The 17,770-nt window shown below is 39.3% G+C and overlaps 4 protein-coding genes across 4 annotated transcripts; 1 reads left to right on the top strand and 3 right to left on the bottom strand.

Annotated features, from left to right (window-relative positions):
• Positions 1-120: 120 nt before the first annotated feature.
• LOC6048729 (zinc finger protein 184) lies at positions 121-2,418 on the bottom strand. Its single transcript, XM_001865570.2, has 5 exons — positions 2,155-2,418; positions 770-1,897; positions 547-716; positions 343-484; positions 121-284 (listed from the first exon to the last, which is right to left on the bottom strand). Exons 1-5 carry the CDS (start codon positions 2,314-2,316, stop codon positions 189-191), a joined length of 1,698 nt encoding a protein of 565 aa, XP_001865605.2. The 5' UTR covers positions 2,317-2,418; the 3' UTR covers positions 121-188.
• Positions 2,419-2,742: 324 nt separating this feature from the next.
• LOC6048727 (zinc finger protein 708) lies at positions 2,743-7,578 on the bottom strand. Its single transcript, XM_038265070.1, has 5 exons — positions 7,324-7,578; positions 3,400-4,773; positions 3,165-3,334; positions 2,964-3,105; positions 2,743-2,892 (listed from the first exon to the last, which is right to left on the bottom strand). Exons 1-5 carry the CDS (start codon positions 7,408-7,410, stop codon positions 2,794-2,796), a joined length of 1,872 nt encoding a protein of 623 aa, XP_038120998.1. The 5' UTR covers positions 7,411-7,578; the 3' UTR covers positions 2,743-2,793.
• Positions 7,579-7,655: 77 nt separating this feature from the next.
• Positions 7,656-13,369, top strand: LOC6048725 (zinc finger protein 62 homolog). Its single transcript, XM_001865567.2, has 3 exons — positions 7,656-7,882; positions 7,943-9,415; positions 13,220-13,369. The coding sequence occupies exons 1-3, from the start codon at positions 7,724-7,726 to the stop codon at positions 13,319-13,321; spliced, it is 1,734 nt and encodes a 577-aa protein (XP_001865602.2). The 5' UTR covers positions 7,656-7,723; the 3' UTR covers positions 13,322-13,369.
• Positions 13,370-14,956: 1,587 nt separating this feature from the next.
• On the bottom strand, positions 14,957-17,450 carry LOC6044389 (zinc finger and SCAN domain-containing protein 12). Its single transcript, XM_038265210.1, has 5 exons — positions 17,275-17,450; positions 15,907-17,210; positions 15,632-15,839; positions 15,258-15,569; positions 14,957-15,200 (listed from the first exon to the last, which is right to left on the bottom strand). Exons 2-5 carry the CDS (start codon positions 17,082-17,084, stop codon positions 15,096-15,098), a joined length of 1,803 nt encoding a protein of 600 aa, XP_038121138.1. The 5' UTR covers positions 17,085-17,210; positions 17,275-17,450; the 3' UTR covers positions 14,957-15,095.
• Positions 17,451-17,770: the final 320 nt, after the last annotated feature.

Here is a 17,770-nt window from a genome sequence, read left to right as displayed (position 1 = left end):
TACAATAGTACAATAAAGCATTCTTTGACTATGCATTTTTCATGCGTAAAAAGAAACGAAATAGCACGATTTTTAAGATCACCAGGAAAATGATAAGTTTCTCAAAATATAAATTAAATCTTTTGAAATTTTTTCAATAGTAATTTATTGAACAAATTTCTATTAATACGCAATTGAAAGCATTCAATTCAAACCTCTCCAGCTGTACACGTTTCCTGGTGCTGCTTCTTTTTTGTTCTTGAGGGAAGGATAATCTTACACTTTGAGCAACTTTGGACTGGTTTCTGTAATAAAAAACAACAATGTCATAGAAGCACAATTTTCCACAGTTTTATTACCTACCCTTTTGGCGCGCATTTCTCCCACCAACAGGTGCGGATCTGGCTTAACCCGAGCGTTTATCTTGACGCCATGCTCGAGGAACATGTGCCTGTTGTAATGCACGTGGTAACGCCAATCTCTCTCGCAGCAGTCGTAATCTTCCCTGTTGTTGGAAGCAAGGAGCAAAAGTTGAAGTTTTATTTAGAAACCACAAATTATACTAACCGGTATGTGATGCACATATGATCTTGCATCTGTTCATGCCCGGGAAACACTATCAGACATAGGCCACACTGCATGTGTTTGGGATTATCGTGACGAGCTTTGTGGGTCGCCAACTCATCCTGGCTGTTGAATGAGGCTACGCAAACATCACAAACGAAGCGCATTCGAATCTGAAACAGGATATTTTTTAACAATGTGTTTAAGTGATTTAGCTTAATCATACCTTGTGTACGCTTTCGATGTGATCCACCAGCGTCGATCTAGTGTAGAACATCCGGGAGCAGTGTTCGCACTCCAGCGACGCTTTATTGTGAACTACCAGCACATGCTTAAGTAGCAGGTTTTTAACCTTAAACTTTTTATCGCACTGCTGGCACGGAAAGTTGTAAACGTCGCTGTGAGTCGCTTGGTGGTTTTTAAGAGCAACTTTTCGCCGAAATTCCGTCCCGCATGTTTCACACTTGAAAACGTTTTCCGACAGATGTATTCGTTTGACGTGATCCTGCAGGTCCACCTTCACTTTGAACGTTCTCTCGCAGTATTCGCACTTGAACCTGTTGTTGGTATGAAAACGAATCAGGTGTTCTTTCAATTTGCCGTTCGTTGAACACTGGTATCCGCAGGTCTCACAGACGCACGCTATATGATTGGCCTGCACCATGTGCTTTTGCAAAGCTCGTACGTTTCCAAACTTCTCCTTACAATCTGGTTCAGTGCAGACAAAACTTCGATTTTCGCGTTTTAGATGCGACCGTTGGTGCGCATTGAAATGCGACTTTCTGATTGTTTTATACGGACATTTTGGACACTGCAGTGGCTCTTTTTCTTTGTTTTTGCTATATTTTCTGCGTACTTGTACTGCATCCAAACCTTCTTTTTCCGGCTCAGAAAGTTTTTGTTCAACATCCTCGCAAGCAACATTTTCAGAAACAGTTTCCTTTGTCGGCTCGACCAATTCTTCCTCCGCTGTAAAATCACCCGCGTCAGGTTCATCCAACTCCTCGACATCTTCCATATCTACTTCCACTTCCATGTTGAGTTTCTCGTCAGAACAAGCGTCGTTCAAAGTAGCCGGAAGTTGAGCAATTTGAAACTGCGGAAACTCTTCAATCAGATCCTCCGCTCGAAAGTCAGCCTTGTGACACAGGTCCAGCTCCGCGAGCATCGTCCGAACGGTGTCCGGTTTCGTCTGAAAAAGTTCCTTGACCGGTGCCGTGTTCAGGTCCCGCAGCTCAACCAGTGCGTTCATAAACAGGTGCACGTTGCGGACTTTGGTGCGAAAGTATGCGAACTTTTGGAGCGATTCCTTACACTGGGCGCAGATTGAGCGTGGGAACAGATGGCGCCTTTCCTGAGTTTGAGATTTTTGATACATTAGAAGTTTTGAAGTTGAATTGCATTCAATTAAATTAAATTCAAGAGCAAAAATGAACTTCGTCTTAGGCTATTGCTATTGGGTAGCAATTTTCAATTTCGTGAAGCAAAACAAAACGCCTGAACACCCTTTCCCATCTCCATCTCGGGACGTGCTATTCAAGTATCCAAAGTTCTTCGTCATGTTGGTTATCCTTGTACCGTTAACACTGCATCTTTTATTATCCAGCTCACCTCTTCAACCTGGAAAGTGATCATGGCTAGAAAGCCTTCGAAGGTTGTTCCCTCCTCGAGGTACTCGTCCTCGGTTTCAAGCGAAGTCATCTTGCTGGGTTGTTCCGGTTTTAGGCAGAGACGACACACGTAGGGATACCTTTCCAGCTTAAAAAATGTCATTACTAGCTATTTTATGATATTTATGATAAAATCGAAAATTTGAAACAGTTGGAACGTAGATTGAGATTGTGAAATCGAAATCAAAACAAAAACAATACACTTTGATTGTGGTTTATTCTTTTTCTTTACTATAGCACCGAAATGGATTGAATTTCACTCAGATCTGAGTCAAATTTCCCTAATTTACTCATTTCTGAGTAATTTCGGAATTCACGTAAACTGGGTGATTTCAAATGAGAGTGCATGCTGCTTATTTTTCTGTATACATAAATTTGACGTAGGATTACGCCTGAACGAATTTTTTTTATTAGGACCTATAAACATATGAAAGATAATAGCTTATTGGTCCTTTAAAAAAACTCTGCAAATTATAATCAAATTAAAATAATAATCAATCGCAATGTCTTCAAAAAAAAAAAAACAATGTTTTTATTACTAAGAACCACAAAACTAATTCATTAAGTCACAACCTGAAATCTAGGTATTCAATTCTGCAGTACACGTTTCCTGGTGCTGCTTTTTCAGTGTTCTTGTAGCGAAGACGGCCTCACATTTGGAGCAACTTTCAACTCGTTTCTGCAAGTTTAGTTAAAAATAATGGTTACTCTGCAATTCGTTTTTTCCAAACAATCAAATTATTGTCTTACTCTCTTGGCACGAACTTGGCCCTGCAAAAGGTGCGGATCCGGCTTAACCCGGGCGTTTATCTTGACTCCATGCTTGAGGAACATGTGCCGGTTGTATTGCTGATGCTGTCGCCAATCTCGCTTGCAGCAGGTGTAATCGTCCCTGTTGGGTACAGCAGTTAAATGATGATTTCTTTTTTTGAAGAGGTTCAAAAGAGCTACCTGTACGTGATGCACAAATGATCTTGCATTTGTTCCTGCGCGGGAAACACTATCAAACATAGGCCACACTCGAGATTTTTGGGATTTTCGTGACGAGCCTTGTGGGTCACCAGATCGTCCTGGGTGTAGAATATGGCCACGCACACATCACAGACGAAGCGCATCTGAATCTGAAAAAAACAGGATTTAACTATAGAAAAACGACTATTGTTTGATTGAGCAGCACTGATCTAACCTTATGCTTGGTCTCGATGTGGTCCATCAGCAAGGCTCTTCGGTGGAACATCTTGAAACAGTGTTCGCACTCAAGCGACGCCTCGTTATGTACTGTAGCAATGTGCTTTTGCAGTAAGTTTTTTATCTTGAACTTTTTATCACACTGCTGGCACGGAAAGTTGTAAACGTCGCGATGCCTGGCTTCGTGCGATTTAAGAATAGTTTTTCGACGAAACTCCATCCCACACGTCTCACACTTGAACACGCTGTCCGACAGGTGTATATTTTTGACATGGTTTCGCAGATCACATTTTGTCTTGAAAGTTCGCTGGCAGTACTCGCAGGTGATGCGCTCGTTACTGTGATAACGTAGGACATGTTCCTTCAATCTGGTAGTGGTAGGCATCCTTTCGCCGCAGGTCTCGCAGATAACCGATGAGTGTGATTCCATGTGGGATTGTAACAGCCGTAGTGACGCGCACGTTTTCGTACAATCAGGCTCCTTGCACGGGTAAGTCTTGTTTTCACGCCTCAGATGGGTCAGCTGATGTGAGTAAAAATTCGACTTGAAGATGGTTGTATACGGACACTTGGGACACTGCAGCGGCTCTTTTGCTTTCGCAGTACCGTACTTTCTGTTGGCTAGTGCCGCATCCAAATCGCCCACTCTTTCCAGTGTGAGTTCCACTGCTGGTTCGTTTTCGTTGAGAAGGTCCCACATGTCGCCCTTTTCCATTGCTTTTTTCCTTTCTGACGCTTTCAACGCTCTCAACTCTCTCTTTGTTGGTTTGTTGGGAAACTCTACTTCTTCGTCGCTATCATCAAAACACTCCCACCTTACATCAGGGTCAGGTTCCTGCTCCTGTTCAACATCAACTTGGTCAGGCTCCTGCTCCTGTTCAACATCATCTTGCATAATTTCTTCGGATGTCACATTTTCATCAGCAACTATTTCTTTAGTCAGCTCAGCTAATTCTTCCGGTGAGCATTCCTCAGCGAAAATATCATCCTCCTCCGGTTTTTCCAACGCATTAAACACTTCAACGCCTAGCGGTTCATCTTCTTCGACTTTGATTTGAACAATCTCACCAGGACAACTCTGCACCATAGTGGCCGGAAGTTTAGCAATTTTGCAGTGGGGAAATTCATCAATCAAATCTTGCGCAAAGAAGCCAACCGTGTGGCACAGGTCCAACTCGGCGAGCATCGTCCGGACCATGCCTAGTTTCGTCCTGCATAGCTCCTTAATCGGTGCCGTGTTGAAGTCTCGCAGCTCAACCAGTGCGTTCATAAACAGGTGCAGGTGGCGGACTTTGGTGCGAAAGCGGCCAAACATTTGGAGCAGTTCCTTGCACTGGGGACAGACCGACCGTGGGAAGAGATGGCGCTTTTCCTTGGGTTGGTGAGTTTTTTCATTAAAAAAAATCAAGTAAGTCGCACAATTAGTTATTAACCTATAGGGCCAATGGACAATTTTAAATCTCAATTTTTTAATTTCTGATGTAGGGAAAATATATCAGTTCCGGAAATCGCTTTCCGCATAATTGATCGACGCCATCAACATTATCAGCACAGCCGACAACAGTTATCCAAACTGCGAACAAAGCTAAACTTCGTTTACCTCGCCAAGATTAAAGCAAGTAGCTCGATTAATGCTCAATAAGCAAAAGCTCAGGTTACTCTGAGGGACTTTTCGATTACAATAAAATCAGAACGTTTTGGACAGTCAAACTCAACACTTTGGCGTAAACAATTAAGAGAAAACCACCCTTCCATCATGGAACCTTTATAACTTATCCATTCCCATCCTACTGAGCGGTCGTGTCTGAATGATGCTGGATAATCAGGTGTGTTCTTTGAAATTTACTAGAATCAATTACACCAACCAGTAGAGCCGCTTTATGTGAACATTTCTGTTTAATATGACTTTTACTAAAAGTGTTTCGTATTCCTTTAACAAGCATTGAACAAAAAAAAACCCAAGTGTATTCTAATCAGAGAAATCTTTTATCACAGACAAACAGACGTAAATCATTGAACTAATTTCGCTAAAATCCATCAATCACTAAATGCAACAAAAATTCATTAGTAACTAGCTCAATCTGGTGGCCAATTCTAAAATTGAGTGTTGCTATACAAAAGAGAAAGTGAAAGTGCACGTACACGCATGTGGTAGTGAGGGTAGGGAAATTTGTTTACTAAAACCAACATGTGGGTGGAGCAGCAGCAAGGACAGCCGAGCTATTTTGTTTCAGGACAAATCGAGAATTCAAAATATAACAGTCAGCACCGAGGTCAGCACTATTGCTGCTAGTGACCGGCGTGACCGGTTGATTGGCTTCGGAAGCCCGGTGAGTGCGATCGGTTCCTCGCATGATCAGGACCAGTCTTCTCCGAGAGGCAGAAACGAACAGCAAGTGTTTTAATTTTCCTCTGCCAACAAAGTGTCCACTGGATAAGACTCTACCGACATGTAAGAAAATGGTTTTTTTTTGACGAGTCAAATTGAATGTTTTCAGAAGAAGGTTCACCTCGCAGGAAGGTGGCAGGGTGGCAGGAAAATGGTTAAGCCGTTATCAATAACATGTCTGGCGGAGATTCCCGATAGAAGTCAGATAACTTAGCCCTGAAATCATTATCCGATTATGCGTGCGGAAAACCACCCGTCGCGTTCCGTTCCCGATCTTACTCAATGCACTATCGTTAGCATTATTTCGTTTTCGTTTAGCATTAGTCTTGATTGCAATGTATACCCGATTTTTCCAAATTCTAACACAAAGTTTGGATCAAGATGCAAAAAATCGTTGAACAATTTTTCTCTGCATGTCGTTTCTCATCTTTCACTGTCGACAAACAAAGGCAGAAATATTTTGGCGCGCTAGCTGAAACGTCAGTGTGATATGCGTTCTGACTGTAGCGCCATCCCTAGCTGGTGGACGTTCCGAAAACTTCATTTAAATTCAAATCAGCCGTTATATTCCTGATTGATGAACATAGAAAGAGATTTACGTCTGTTTGTCTGTGCTTTTATTATCGCTCTTTTGTGTTTGCCTAGTGCTGCCATTGGTGACGAAATTTTAAGCGAACACTCACGAAAAGTGGCCTTTATAGAGAAAGTTTCCTGGCCTCACTGGCTCACTCTTACTGGTGGTGGTACATTTGATCTTATTGGCATAAATTGCGTATTGACATGCTACAATGTAGTTAGTGAAGATATTCAAATATTTAACAACTTTTCGAGCAATGGCAACAAATATTTGAAAAGTTATAATTTTTCGAGACGTAATTTTTGGCCACAAACGGGCCTCGACATCAAACAGCTGTCAAATTACATATTTTTTAATATGAACCTTAATTTTTTAGCGTATAAAGTTTCATTGGTTGGAATCTGAGAAATCGCAAAACTCGTCTAAAAATCACGCTGATCCAATTTTAACGTCGCAGTTTATACGCTCTAAAAACTGAAAAATGTGTTACTATTAGCTGACCGAAATGGCACAGTTTTTGAACCATTTGATTCGATTTTTTTAAAGAAATTTCCCATTAAATTTTCAATTGCTGTACTTTAGTTTAACTTCAAAAAATATTTATCATAATTTACGGTATTTGAAGGCTAAATTTTAATGTAAGCTTCCTTAACATTTTAAACAATCAAAAGGCATAGACTTTGCTCCAACTCCAACAGAGGTAAAGTTCAAGAACACATTTTTTATTGATCAAAACTACCCTGAAGATGTTTCGATTGACTTAACGGACTTAACTGACATAAATTGCGTTATCCAACGCCATTCCGGTTATGTCTACCAAGATGATTACGGCATAAACTACTTGAACTTTTGTTTTGTAAAACGAAGTTCTGAGTAAACATTTATTCAATGTCGCCCAATAAAAATTGAACCAAAATGAACAGTTTTTGAATTCTAAAAAAAAAACAAAAACCTACCTCCTCAACCTGGAACGTGATCGTGGCCAGAAAGTCTTCCAGCGTTCCCCCCTCGAAGCACTCGTCCTCGGTGTCCAGCGACGTCATCTTCCGGTGCTGTTCCGGCTTCAGGCACAGCCGGCACACGAAGGTACGCTCGCAGCTTGAAGATGGACATTTTTCATGCGAAATTCAACAAAAAGCCAATTTTTTCTCGAAAGTGGCAGAGACCGCGAACGGACAGCACGGATGTAAACAAACGGTGACAGCGGCGAGCGTGCACGCTCAAAAAGATTCCTTCGTGAATGTATTTTTAAAAGTTAAATGACTGGTTTTACTTTAACGTGTACTGTGCGATTTGTTTTTGTTTACCAAATTTTACCGCGGCAGAATCGCGTTCTGAAACCTCTGGAGAATAAAAATGTCCTTCACCAAGTTGCAAAAGTACCCGTTCGTGTGCTGGCTATGTCTGCGGCCGGAGGCCGGCCAAACCATGACGCCGTTGGACACGGCTGAGGACTGCTTCGAGGGGACCACCATCCAAAACTATCTGACCGCAATGACCGGCAACGTGGATGAGGTGAGTGGGGTGTTATACGTTTAAAATGATTTAAATTAAATGAATCTTGTTGTTATACAGAACAAACGACATCTGTTTCCGCGGTCGATTTGTGCCGGCTGCAAGAAATCGCTGGAATCCTTTGCTCGGTTCCGAACCAAAGTTCGAACCGTATACGAGCTCTTGAATGGATTGGTTGAGCTGAGACATGCGAACGCGGAACCGATTCGAGAGTTTTTCGGTTCCAATTCAGCTATGCTAGCTGAGCTAAAGGTGTCCAGTGACGTCGAGGATCTGATCGCCGAGTTTCCACAGTTTCAAATCGCTTCATTGCCAGCCTCCATGATCGACAGCGTTTACGTTGAGAAGATTAAAACGGAGCAAGACGGTTTTGAGGAGGTTTTATTTGCCGTAGAATGCCTACCTCAAGAATTGGCCGAACTGAAGCAGGAAGCGTGGTTCGAAGGGTTAGATTACGAGCCAAGCCTCCCAGATCATGATGAAGCCTTTGAACCGGAAGACTTGCTCGGTGAAAATGAGTCTGAAAGTGAAGTTGACACGAAGCCGGTACTCAAGAAGAGGAAGTACACAAGACGGGATCCCAACGCGGAAGTCAAACAGAAACATGTCAAGCTGGACGAACCGCTGCGCTGCTCCAAGTGTTCGTACAAAACCCACTGGGCTTATCGAATGCAAGGCCACGAACGGACGCACGAGAAGCGTAAAAACAAGAAACATCACTGCAAAATGCCAAACTGCACGGAATGGTTCGACACGTACTCTCGATTAATGATCCACGTTGAATCCAAGCATCGGGCACACATTTGCGAACTGTGCGGCCAACAGTTTTCCTTCCGCGCCTCGCTGAAAGATCACATGGTTCGAGCTCACAGCGATGGCGAGCCTAAATTCAGCTGTGAGTACTGCCAGGCAAGCTACAAACTGAAAACGGATCTGTATGTGCACGTTCGGAACATACACCGGCCGCTGATGACGGTGCACAAGTGCGACATCTGTGGGGCAGAATTTAGGTTCAAACATCTGTTGGAATCTCATAAAAGATGGCACGGCGACTCGTACGATTTTCCCTGTACGCAGTGCGATAAAAAGTTCAAGAACAAACATTCCCTCGGAAAACACACCACCAAAGTGCACCGGGAACGGCTGTTCGCATGTGACCACTGCGAGCGGATGTTAGGTACCAAAGGTTCCTTGCTCGACCACATTGAACACGTTCACGAGATCCAAATGCGCTTCGTGTGCGATATCTGCGTGGCCGTGTTTGAGAGTCGCGACGTGCTGGCCACCCACACCGCGCGCCACCAGCACCCCAAACAGCACGAGTGTGGCCAATGTTTGGTGGTACTTCCGACGAAGGAGCTCTTCCGGGACCACGTGTGCATAACGTACCGCGACGATTACGTGTGCTGCGGGCGGGATCTGGTGTCGCACCAGCAGTACAACAAGCACCAGCTCGTCCAGCACGGCACCAAGGTGAACGCCCGGGTCAAGCCGGTTCCCGGTGCGCTGCTGGGACGGTTGCGGGCAACGAGGGTAAGTGCAAAATTTCAAAGATTTCCTTATTCTTAGGTTCCAAAAATCTAAAACTCTACAACTCTGCAAATTATATTCTGCAATTTTAGAATTAACAAGATTTACAAAATTTACAAGCTATACATAATTTAAAATTTACAAAATTATGTAAAATTCTCAAATTCAAAACTAGAAAAATAATCAAACTTCAATAAAATCATGATCTAGGAATTTTAGAGTGTAAAAAATGATAATAATAATTTTAAGATTAATTGTTTTGATTTTTCAATTGAACAACTGGCCTCTTGTTTGTTTTGAAATATTAAAATTCTTTATATTGCTCTATTAGTTATCCCAAGGAAAAAAAATCCAAGGCCTTAAGAAAATCGAGTCTGAAGCGTATACAAATTTTAAAAATTGAGAAATATGAAAAGTTTTATAATTTCAGGCAATTTTAGCGTGTTCAAACTTGAAAATTCTGTGATCAGTGATTTTCTAAATTTTGATGTTTTTCTTTTAATTTTGAATTTGAAAATTTTAAAATTTTGTAATTTGTCGTCAAAAGCATTAAGGAAATAAAGTAAAATAATTTTAACTGTCATGAATCGATTATCCGAAGTGCCGAGTATCGTGTAAGCAGCAGTGCTGCGATGTTTGATTTTTGTTGTGTTTTTTTTTGTGCTTCAGTTAATCAGAACTTCGAAAAAATATTTTCACAAAATTTATAAATTTCAAACGTTTTAACATTGTTAAATTCTTGAACGTTTAATAATTTCATATTTTAAATTAGAAATTTAAAAATCTATTTAGAAAAAATAGAAAAAATCTTATATTCTAAATTTTTAGAAGCTTAGATATTCTACAGTTCTAAGTAAATTCTAAAATATTCAAAATCCTAAAATTGAATATTAAAAAAAATGATTTAAAAGTACAATCTCACAAAACTCCTAGTTCCCTAATTCCATTGTTAATTTAAAGATTAAGGAAAAAATATTTCACAAGACTCTTGAATTCCAAAATTTCACTGTTTCAAAATTCTGAAATTTTTTAAAGCTTAATAATATTATAAGATTTACCTACCTATTTAAAATTCCGACAATTTTGTTAAAACGAAAAAAAGTTTACTGCATTCAAAATTCATACATTTATCAATGTAAAAATTTTTAAAATGCATCATTGGAAAAAAATCATAAATTCCAAAATTCCTATGTTTTAAATTTAAATAGATTTAAAAAAAGTATATTTTCACAAAATTCATAAATTCCAAACTTCCAATGTGTTAAAATCATGAATTCCTTAAAACTTTATATATTTTTTATTTTGAATTTTACAAATACTTAAAAATCCTAAAAATTTTTAATTCCAGATTTCAAAAAAATACAATACTTAAATCTTATATTAGAAATTTTCTGAGGATCAATTATTACAAAATATTAAAAATCCTAAAATTCCATGAAAAAAGATTTAATGCCTAATGATTTGATGCCTTTCTCGCGTTACTGAGGAAAGGCTATAAAATCACTCGAAAAATGAACTTCTCAATTAGACCTCCTAGACCCACCTTCATGTATACAGTATACCTATCGACTCAGAATCAAATTCTGAGCAACTGTCTGTGTGTGTGGTGGGATGTTGATCAAAAAATTGTCACTCGATTATCTCGACATTGGCCGAATCGATTTTGTCCGTTTTGGCGTCATTCGATCCGTCTTGGGGTCCCATAAGTCGCTATTAAAAATTATGCAGTTTAGTTAAGTAGGGGAACTTTCTCAGCCTATTTCTATTATCGGCCTATCAGCACTTTGATCATGAATTACAGCTTATATAAAGTGTTTTTTACTGTTCCAAAGTAATAAATAGCTCAAATAAAAGTGAGCAAGCAACTTTCCATTGTTGAAACATCTGAAAATGTTGATTTAATAGCAGAAACGGCAAAAGTGATGAGAATTGGTCGAACGGCTTAGTGTGATTAAAATGGGTATATTTCCCCTACTTCAAAAGTTATGCTAAAAAAACCATTTTAACAAAAGTCCGGAATAGAGGGTGACGATTCTCGAGATTTTAAATTTCCCGGGAATCGAGAGTTGAATTTCGCAATTTCCCGGGAATTCCCGGGACCCGGGATTTTTTTTTGCAAAATCAATGATTTGAAAGAATAATATCAAATTTACAACATTTGTATAAATTCTTTATTATCAAGTCATAGTTTACAAACACAATGTCAGTTTAATATCGAAGTTTCAATTACTTCGTGAAATTACTTGTTGAAAAGTTCATTTCAATGGTTTGTTGGAACTCAAAACTGCACCAAATTATTATTTTTTTTAGATGTTAAATTCTCACTAAATGATTTTTACTAAGTTTAATGAACTTGTCTGTGTCGTAGTTGGTGATGGTAGACATCAACTTTTTATTCGATTTTTTATAAATCTTAAGAAATATTTTAAATATCATTTTTCAAGATCGAAATTATGCTGTTAGACAAATATGAATCCTAATCAACATTTGACTGTAGTTTTTTTGCTCTCAACTGTTAATTAGCAAAAAAGGAATATTTACATTTACAAGGAAAACTGAACTGAACATTATAAAAAATGCCAGAGTTTTACTTAAATAAAAATTGTTTTATGGTGCCTTTTCGAAACTCAAAATTACATGCCTCCAAATTTCGAAATAAACTATAATGAAAGAAGTTTATTTACTTTCATCAAATACCTTGAGTTTTAATTTTTGGGCAGTGACTGCTAGTTTTTCAACGAAAAATTTGGGCCTCCCAATTTAGTGGTCGTGTCAAAAATTTCAAATGTTGAGATTTCTTTACAAGTTTGATTTTACACTTTCTGAATTTACAAATCAAAAAAGCAGTGGTAGAATCGTAACTAATAATGGTTTTATGTTTGTCTTCTGTGAATAGAATTTAACGTATCATTTTCCGTTGAAAAACTAGTCAAAGCCCAAAAATTAAAACTTGTAAGTAAACTTCCTTCATTAAAGGTTATTTCGAAATTTGCAGGCATGTAATTTTGAGTTTCGAAAAGGCACCATAAAACAATTTTTATTTAAGTAAAAATCACTAATATGATTTTTTTTTAATTTTATGCCTCAATATTTATAAGTGTGAAAATTCCCGGGAATCTCGACCAAATTTCCCGGTAATCGAGAGGCTCAAAAATGGCCGATTTCCCGGGAAATTTTTCCCGGGAATTCCCGCTCGTCACCTTCTAGTCCGGAAGATTGTGAAAAGGGTGGTTTTTGTAAGAAAACCCTTCATGCTATACATTTTCAGAAAGGTATTTAAAAGACCTTCCCAACGCGTCCAAGACATTGAAGATTTGACAACTCTATCAAAAGTTATAAGCACTTAAGTGTTATTTATACGCTTTTTGGAGGCCGGATCTCAGATATTTTGATAACATCGTTGTCCGGATCTCTCATGCGACCTATCAAAAGACCGTCCAAAACATTGAAGATCTGACAACCTTATCAAAAGTTATAAGCACTTAAGTGTTATTGACGCACTTTTTGGATTTTGGATAGCACCCTTTAAATGTGAGGAAGGCGCCAACCACCTAAGGGTGGATTAAGTAACGTTTTTTAATTCCGCTTTAAAATCTAAAATTCTCAAAAGTTTAATAATTGTATATTTTGATTTTTTTGAAATTCAGTAAAAAATAACTAAAGCTTACTACATTAAAAATTCTCAAATTGTTAAATTTTTATATTCTAGATTTCTAAAGTTTTACAATACAAAAATTCGAAATCTTTTATTCTAAATTTTCTGAGGTTTGAATATTCTACATTCTCCTTTTTGTTTGTTAATTTTAGAAACGCGTCGAGACTTGTCCAAAGTGTAAGGCCATTTTCAGCACCAAGAAGCTGCGAGACGAACACAAGAAGGTTTGTACGGTCGGAGAAAACGATTGCTAAAGGTATGTTTTGCTGCGAATAAAACATCCATGTTAATACGATCTGACGGAAGTGTATTTTTTTTTTAATTTTAGTTGTGAAATACATACCATAAAAAGGCATAAGGGGATTTTCTTTCGCTTAAAAAACTTGTCTTTTTTGTTTATCAGGGGAAAAACACTCAACCCCCGGTGGTTGGTCACTTTTTCGTTTGACACTTTTTTCGTTTGTACCCCGCTGGTTGGTCAAAGTCAAACTAAAAAGTGACGAACTGTCACTTTTTACACGGCGCTTACGCACACTATCAAACAAACGATTGGTAGTGTGTGTGAACTCCGTGTAAAAGGGGTGTCAAACTAAAAAGTGACCCCGATCGTTTGACAACAGTTGGTGTTAAACCATCGGGGTTCGAGTGTATTCAAATTTTAAAATCAACACTTCTGCAGCCTTTCAGCCTTTTTGGAATTCGTCAAAAGGAAGTTGCTTACTAATAATAATTTGGACTATTTATTACTGAGTGACACTTTTAAGAAAACTGTGGCTGATAGGCTTATTATGTAAATGTGATTAGAAAAGGAATATTTCCCCTACATGTTCATTTAATTGCAAACATAGAATCCCAAAACTAATACAACTAATGTTTTAATATCTACAGTACGAAGTTGATGAAATGTGTGTAGTAGTTGGCACTTGCATAAAAACCCTAAAACTCAAACCTAATTTTAGGTTTATAAAAAAGATAAAAAAGGTATTCTGTGAGTTTTCTTTAAAATCACAAATGTTCTTAAAAACTAATAAAAATCAATTACAGCTCAAACAAAAAAAAAAATGTCTGGAAAGAAAATCCATGCAAATTAGTTTTAAAAATACTTAAAATATGGAATGCGTTATGCATTGATTCAAAAATTAATCGTTTTTTTTTTGTTTATAAGAATTGGGTCCTAAAATAAAGCTTAGATTGCTGTTATTATTGTTTACAGCGATAAAGCTTATTTTTCTGAGTAAAATGACCCTTTGTACGACATCAAAGAGTTTAAAATGGATTTTTAAATCAATTTTGAAAAATTAACCTCGCGGTCCTTCTTGGCAGAAAAGTTCCTACTGATCCATCGAAAAAATGTTGTCTTGTAATTTTTTTTGCTTTAAAATGCAAAAAAAAGTGATCAGAAATGGTTGTTGATCGTGTTTTTCACCGTTGTACATAAAAATTGACATAGGGCTTTACTGCCGTTCTACGCATAATTGTCCCATGTCAGTTTTGGACGATTTTGACTTTGTTGCATTTTTAAGTTTAGTTTTATGTGTACTTTAAGAAAAACACATAAAATTTGGTACTTTGTTCGCAAACTCATTAAAAACAACACCAAGTCTGTTTGTCCCATCGTTGAACTTCTACGCATAATTGTCCCACCAAGTATTTTCTTACACGGAATCATCAGTTTTACTAAGCATTATGTCTTGTTTACCAGTTGTATAGCAAGATAATCACAAATAAGGGTGATAAACTGCTAACTGGGGCGATTAGGGACACATAGGGCGAATAGGAACCCATGGGACAATCATGCGTAGAAACACAGTAATCGATCGAAAAATTTCAATCGCGTTTTTCTCAGTTGCACTTTTTTGAACATGGGACAATTATGCGTAGAACGGCAGTTTAGTACCCAATTAAAAAAAGTAAGCAATTATTGAAGTTAGGGAAACATCGAAACATGTAGCATCACCCGAGGTCATTGGGCATTGTCTGGGCCCGCCTAAGCATATAGCATGGAGCTACCAGAAATCGGTGTCTTTCCTATGAATCTTCACCCGAATCCGTGCCACATTTATCCTCGTGTCGCTGCTTTGCCTGCCTGTTTGGAAAGACCTTTTCACACTTGAGGCATGTTTCCAACCGTTTCTGAAAAGAGATTTCTAAGGTCACACTGCTTAATATTCGAAAAGCTCGTAAGTTTACCCTTTTCGCGCGCAACTTTCCAGCGAGTTCTTTCGACTTTGGCTTCACCCGCACGTTCACCCTGACGCCATGCTTCACGAGCTGGTGCTTGTTGTAGGTCTTGTGATGGCCGTGATCCTTGCCGCAGCAAATATAATCTTTTCGGTACGTGATGCACAGGTGGTTGAACATTTGATCCTTGGAGTTGAACACCAACAGACAGGTGCCGCATTCCATCTGTGACGGGGATCGGTGGCGTGACTTGTGAACGCTCAGTTGATCTTTATCGTCGAACACTTCGACACAAACGTCGCATGTGAAGCGCATTTGGATCTACAATCAATGGGAGCCATTAAGAAAGGTCAACAAAAGGATTAGTAATGAGTGAAACTTACGCCATGGATAATCTCGATGTGATCTAACAGCACAAACCGACTGCGGAACGCTTTGCCACACTCGTCACAAATGTGGGACGGTGCCTTGTGAACCCGGTACTTGTGGGCGTGCATTAGACGTCTAGCCTTGAATTTTTTGTCACATTGCGTGCAAGGAAATCCGAACTCGTCCTTGTGGGTGAGCTTGTGTGCATCAAACGTAATTTTACTGAAGGTTTAAAATAATCAGGTTAATATCAGAACTCCGCTGAAAAAGTCTAAAAGATGCCACTCACTGTTTAAACTCCAGCCCGCACGTTTCGCAGCGAAACTTTTCCCTCGCCAGGTGTATCTTCTTGATGTGGTGGTTCAAGTCCTCCTTCACGTTGTACAGCCGCTTGCAGTACTCGCACTGGAACTCCTCTTCGTTCTTGTGCCGTGCCCGGTGGTTATCCAGGCCCGGCTTCGACGCCCACTTGAGGCCACACTCCTCACAGACGAACGTTTTGTGGGCGGTCCAGCGGTGATGATCGTACGCTTTCTTGTCGTGGAACACTGCGGTACAGTTTGCCATCCGACAGCACAACGTTTTGATCTCCTTCCGGGGTCGGCCCCGCCTTCGCTTCTGGGGCGATTTGCTTTGAGCGTCGGCAAGTTCGATCTCTTCGCCCAACGCGATCTCGTTTATGTTGATGGCACAGCCCAGGAAATCTTTGTTCAAAGTAGAATTTGGATTTATACAGGAGTCGACTGCTTCTTCTGCATGCTCCGGATCATCCACAATTTTCTCAACAATGCTTGGTGATTGATCGCTAGCATGTTGGTTTTCTTCTCCAAGTGCGATCTCGTTCAGGAAGATAGTAGCATTTCCAAGATCCTCTAGATCGCTTGAGTTAGGTTTAGATTGATCAACTTCCGGATATATCACTCTATAATTTTCACGAAGTTCATTCACTTCTACCAACGGAATCTGGTCTACAATGATCGTTACGCTATCACTTGCAAGGTCATTTAGATTGTTTGTGTTCGATTTAGTGTTCGGATCCCTTTCATGTTCCAAAATTTCATTTATAACATCAGCTGCACATGTCTCGACACCGTAGTCGAGTTGTAGCTCTTCAAAAAGTTTTTGCATAAAATCTCCCTTCATTCTGAAGAGGCCTTCTAAAGGAATTCTATTTCTAGCATGTTTCAACTCCGCTATAGCATACATCAGCAAGGAAATGTTCATAACATTGTTTAGATACTTTGCATGCAATCGTAGTCTCTCTAAGCATGGTTGGCATATCTGCTGCGGAAAAAGCTGGGACTTTTCATTTGCATCAAACGTAAGAGACGAGATATGATCTTCTACGGTTCCGTGAAACAGATCGTCACTTGTGTGGATTGAGACCATCGTGTCTGTTGTGAGATCTGGCAACTTGAAGCATAGTCGGCAAACGTTCGGGTAATGCTTCAGCCGGGAGATGACCATTTCAGTGCTTTATCGAAGGCAAATTACTTCCTATATTGCACCACATCTAGCTCAAAGTTTGGATTTTGATGCAGCTGTTGCACTTTGTTTTGCTGAGTTTTTTGCGAGTCGTTTTTGTGTTGTACGCTGAAAGAGAAACAATAATATAAATACCTACTGATTTAAAAAAAAGTTTGACAAACTTCTGCACCTTTATCACAGCCAGACTTGTACCTATGACATAAGTATTCTAATAAAAACTCAAATCTCTTCCGAGAAATTCCATTGAATGTTGCATTTTTGCATTATGATTACTCCGTGCAACAAAATTGGAAAAAGAAGAAACATAAACAAACTTTTCGGCACCCTCAGCAAACGTCAAAGCAGTATTTACCATTAGGTTTTACACCGTGACGTCATTTGACAGCTCGCGTGCACTGTTTACATAGACTTGGTCGTGTTCGAAACGAAAAGTGCTGGGTATTTTTTTATTCAAAGTCAATCGAAATTGCAAAGCTAAGCGGTATGTATATTGTTAGTGAATTTATTTGCAAGATTTCAAGTTTTTTTTAAATAACTTGCAGGTAACCGAATGCGAAGTGGGCGGCAAACTTGTTTACATGACCTGCTCGCTGAACCCGAACGAAAACGAATCCGTGCCGCTGGCGGAGATGGTCGAGCAATGCCTCGTTCCGACGTTCAAGCAA

The sequence above is a fragment of the Culex quinquefasciatus genome, chromosome 3, assembly GCF_015732765.1.
Source record: "Culex quinquefasciatus strain JHB chromosome 3, VPISU_Cqui_1.0_pri_paternal, whole genome shotgun sequence".
Taxonomy (NCBI): Eukaryota; Metazoa; Arthropoda; class Insecta; order Diptera; family Culicidae; genus Culex; species Culex quinquefasciatus.
This window is presented reverse-complemented; position numbering and strand designations above follow the sequence as displayed.

Bases quoted from the DNA above. Each gene is read 5' to 3' on its own strand.
- LOC6048727 (XM_038265070.1), bottom strand. From the start codon at position 7,410: ATGACGTCGCTGGACACCGAGGACGAGTGCTTCGAGGGGGGAACGCTG. The intron at 3,106-3,164 runs GTAGCTCTTTTG...TGTACCCAACAG, and splicing joins CATTTGTGCATCACGTACAG to GGACGATTACACCTGCTGCA. The intron at 2,893-2,963 runs GTAAGACAATAA...CTAAACTTGCAG, and splicing joins GCCAAGTTCGTGCCAAGAGA to AAACGAGTTGAAAGTTGCTC.
- LOC6048725 (XM_001865567.2), top strand. From the start codon at position 7,724: ATGTCCTTCACCAAGTTGCAAAAGTACCCGTTCGTGTGCTGGCTATGT. The intron at 7,883-7,942 runs GTGAGTGGGGTG...GTTGTTATACAG, and splicing joins TGACCGGCAACGTGGATGAG to AACAAACGACATCTGTTTCC. The intron at 9,416-13,219 runs GTAAGTGCAAAA...TGTTAATTTTAG, and splicing joins GACGGTTGCGGGCAACGAGG to AAACGCGTCGAGACTTGTCC.
- LOC6044389 (XM_038265210.1), bottom strand. From the start codon at position 17,084: ATGGTCATCTCCCGGCTGAAGCATTACCCGAACGTTTGCCGACTATGC. The intron at 15,840-15,906 runs GTGAGTGGCATC...TTAAACCTTCAG, and splicing joins TGCGGGCTGGAGTTTAAACA to TAAAATTACGTTTGATGCAC. The intron at 15,201-15,257 runs GTAAACTTACGA...ATCTCTTTTCAG, and splicing joins GAAAGTTGCGCGCGAAAAGG to AAACGGTTGGAAACATGCCT.
- LOC6048729 (XM_001865570.2), bottom strand. From the start codon at position 2,316: ATGACATTTTTTAAGCTGGAAAGGTATCCCTACGTGTGTCGTCTCTGC. The intron at 717-769 runs GTATGATTAAGC...ATCCTGTTTCAG, and splicing joins ACATCGAAAGCGTACACAAG to ATTCGAATGCGCTTCGTTTG. The intron at 485-546 runs GTTAGTATAATT...TTCCAACAACAG, and splicing joins CATATGTGCATCACATACCG to GGAAGATTACGACTGCTGCG.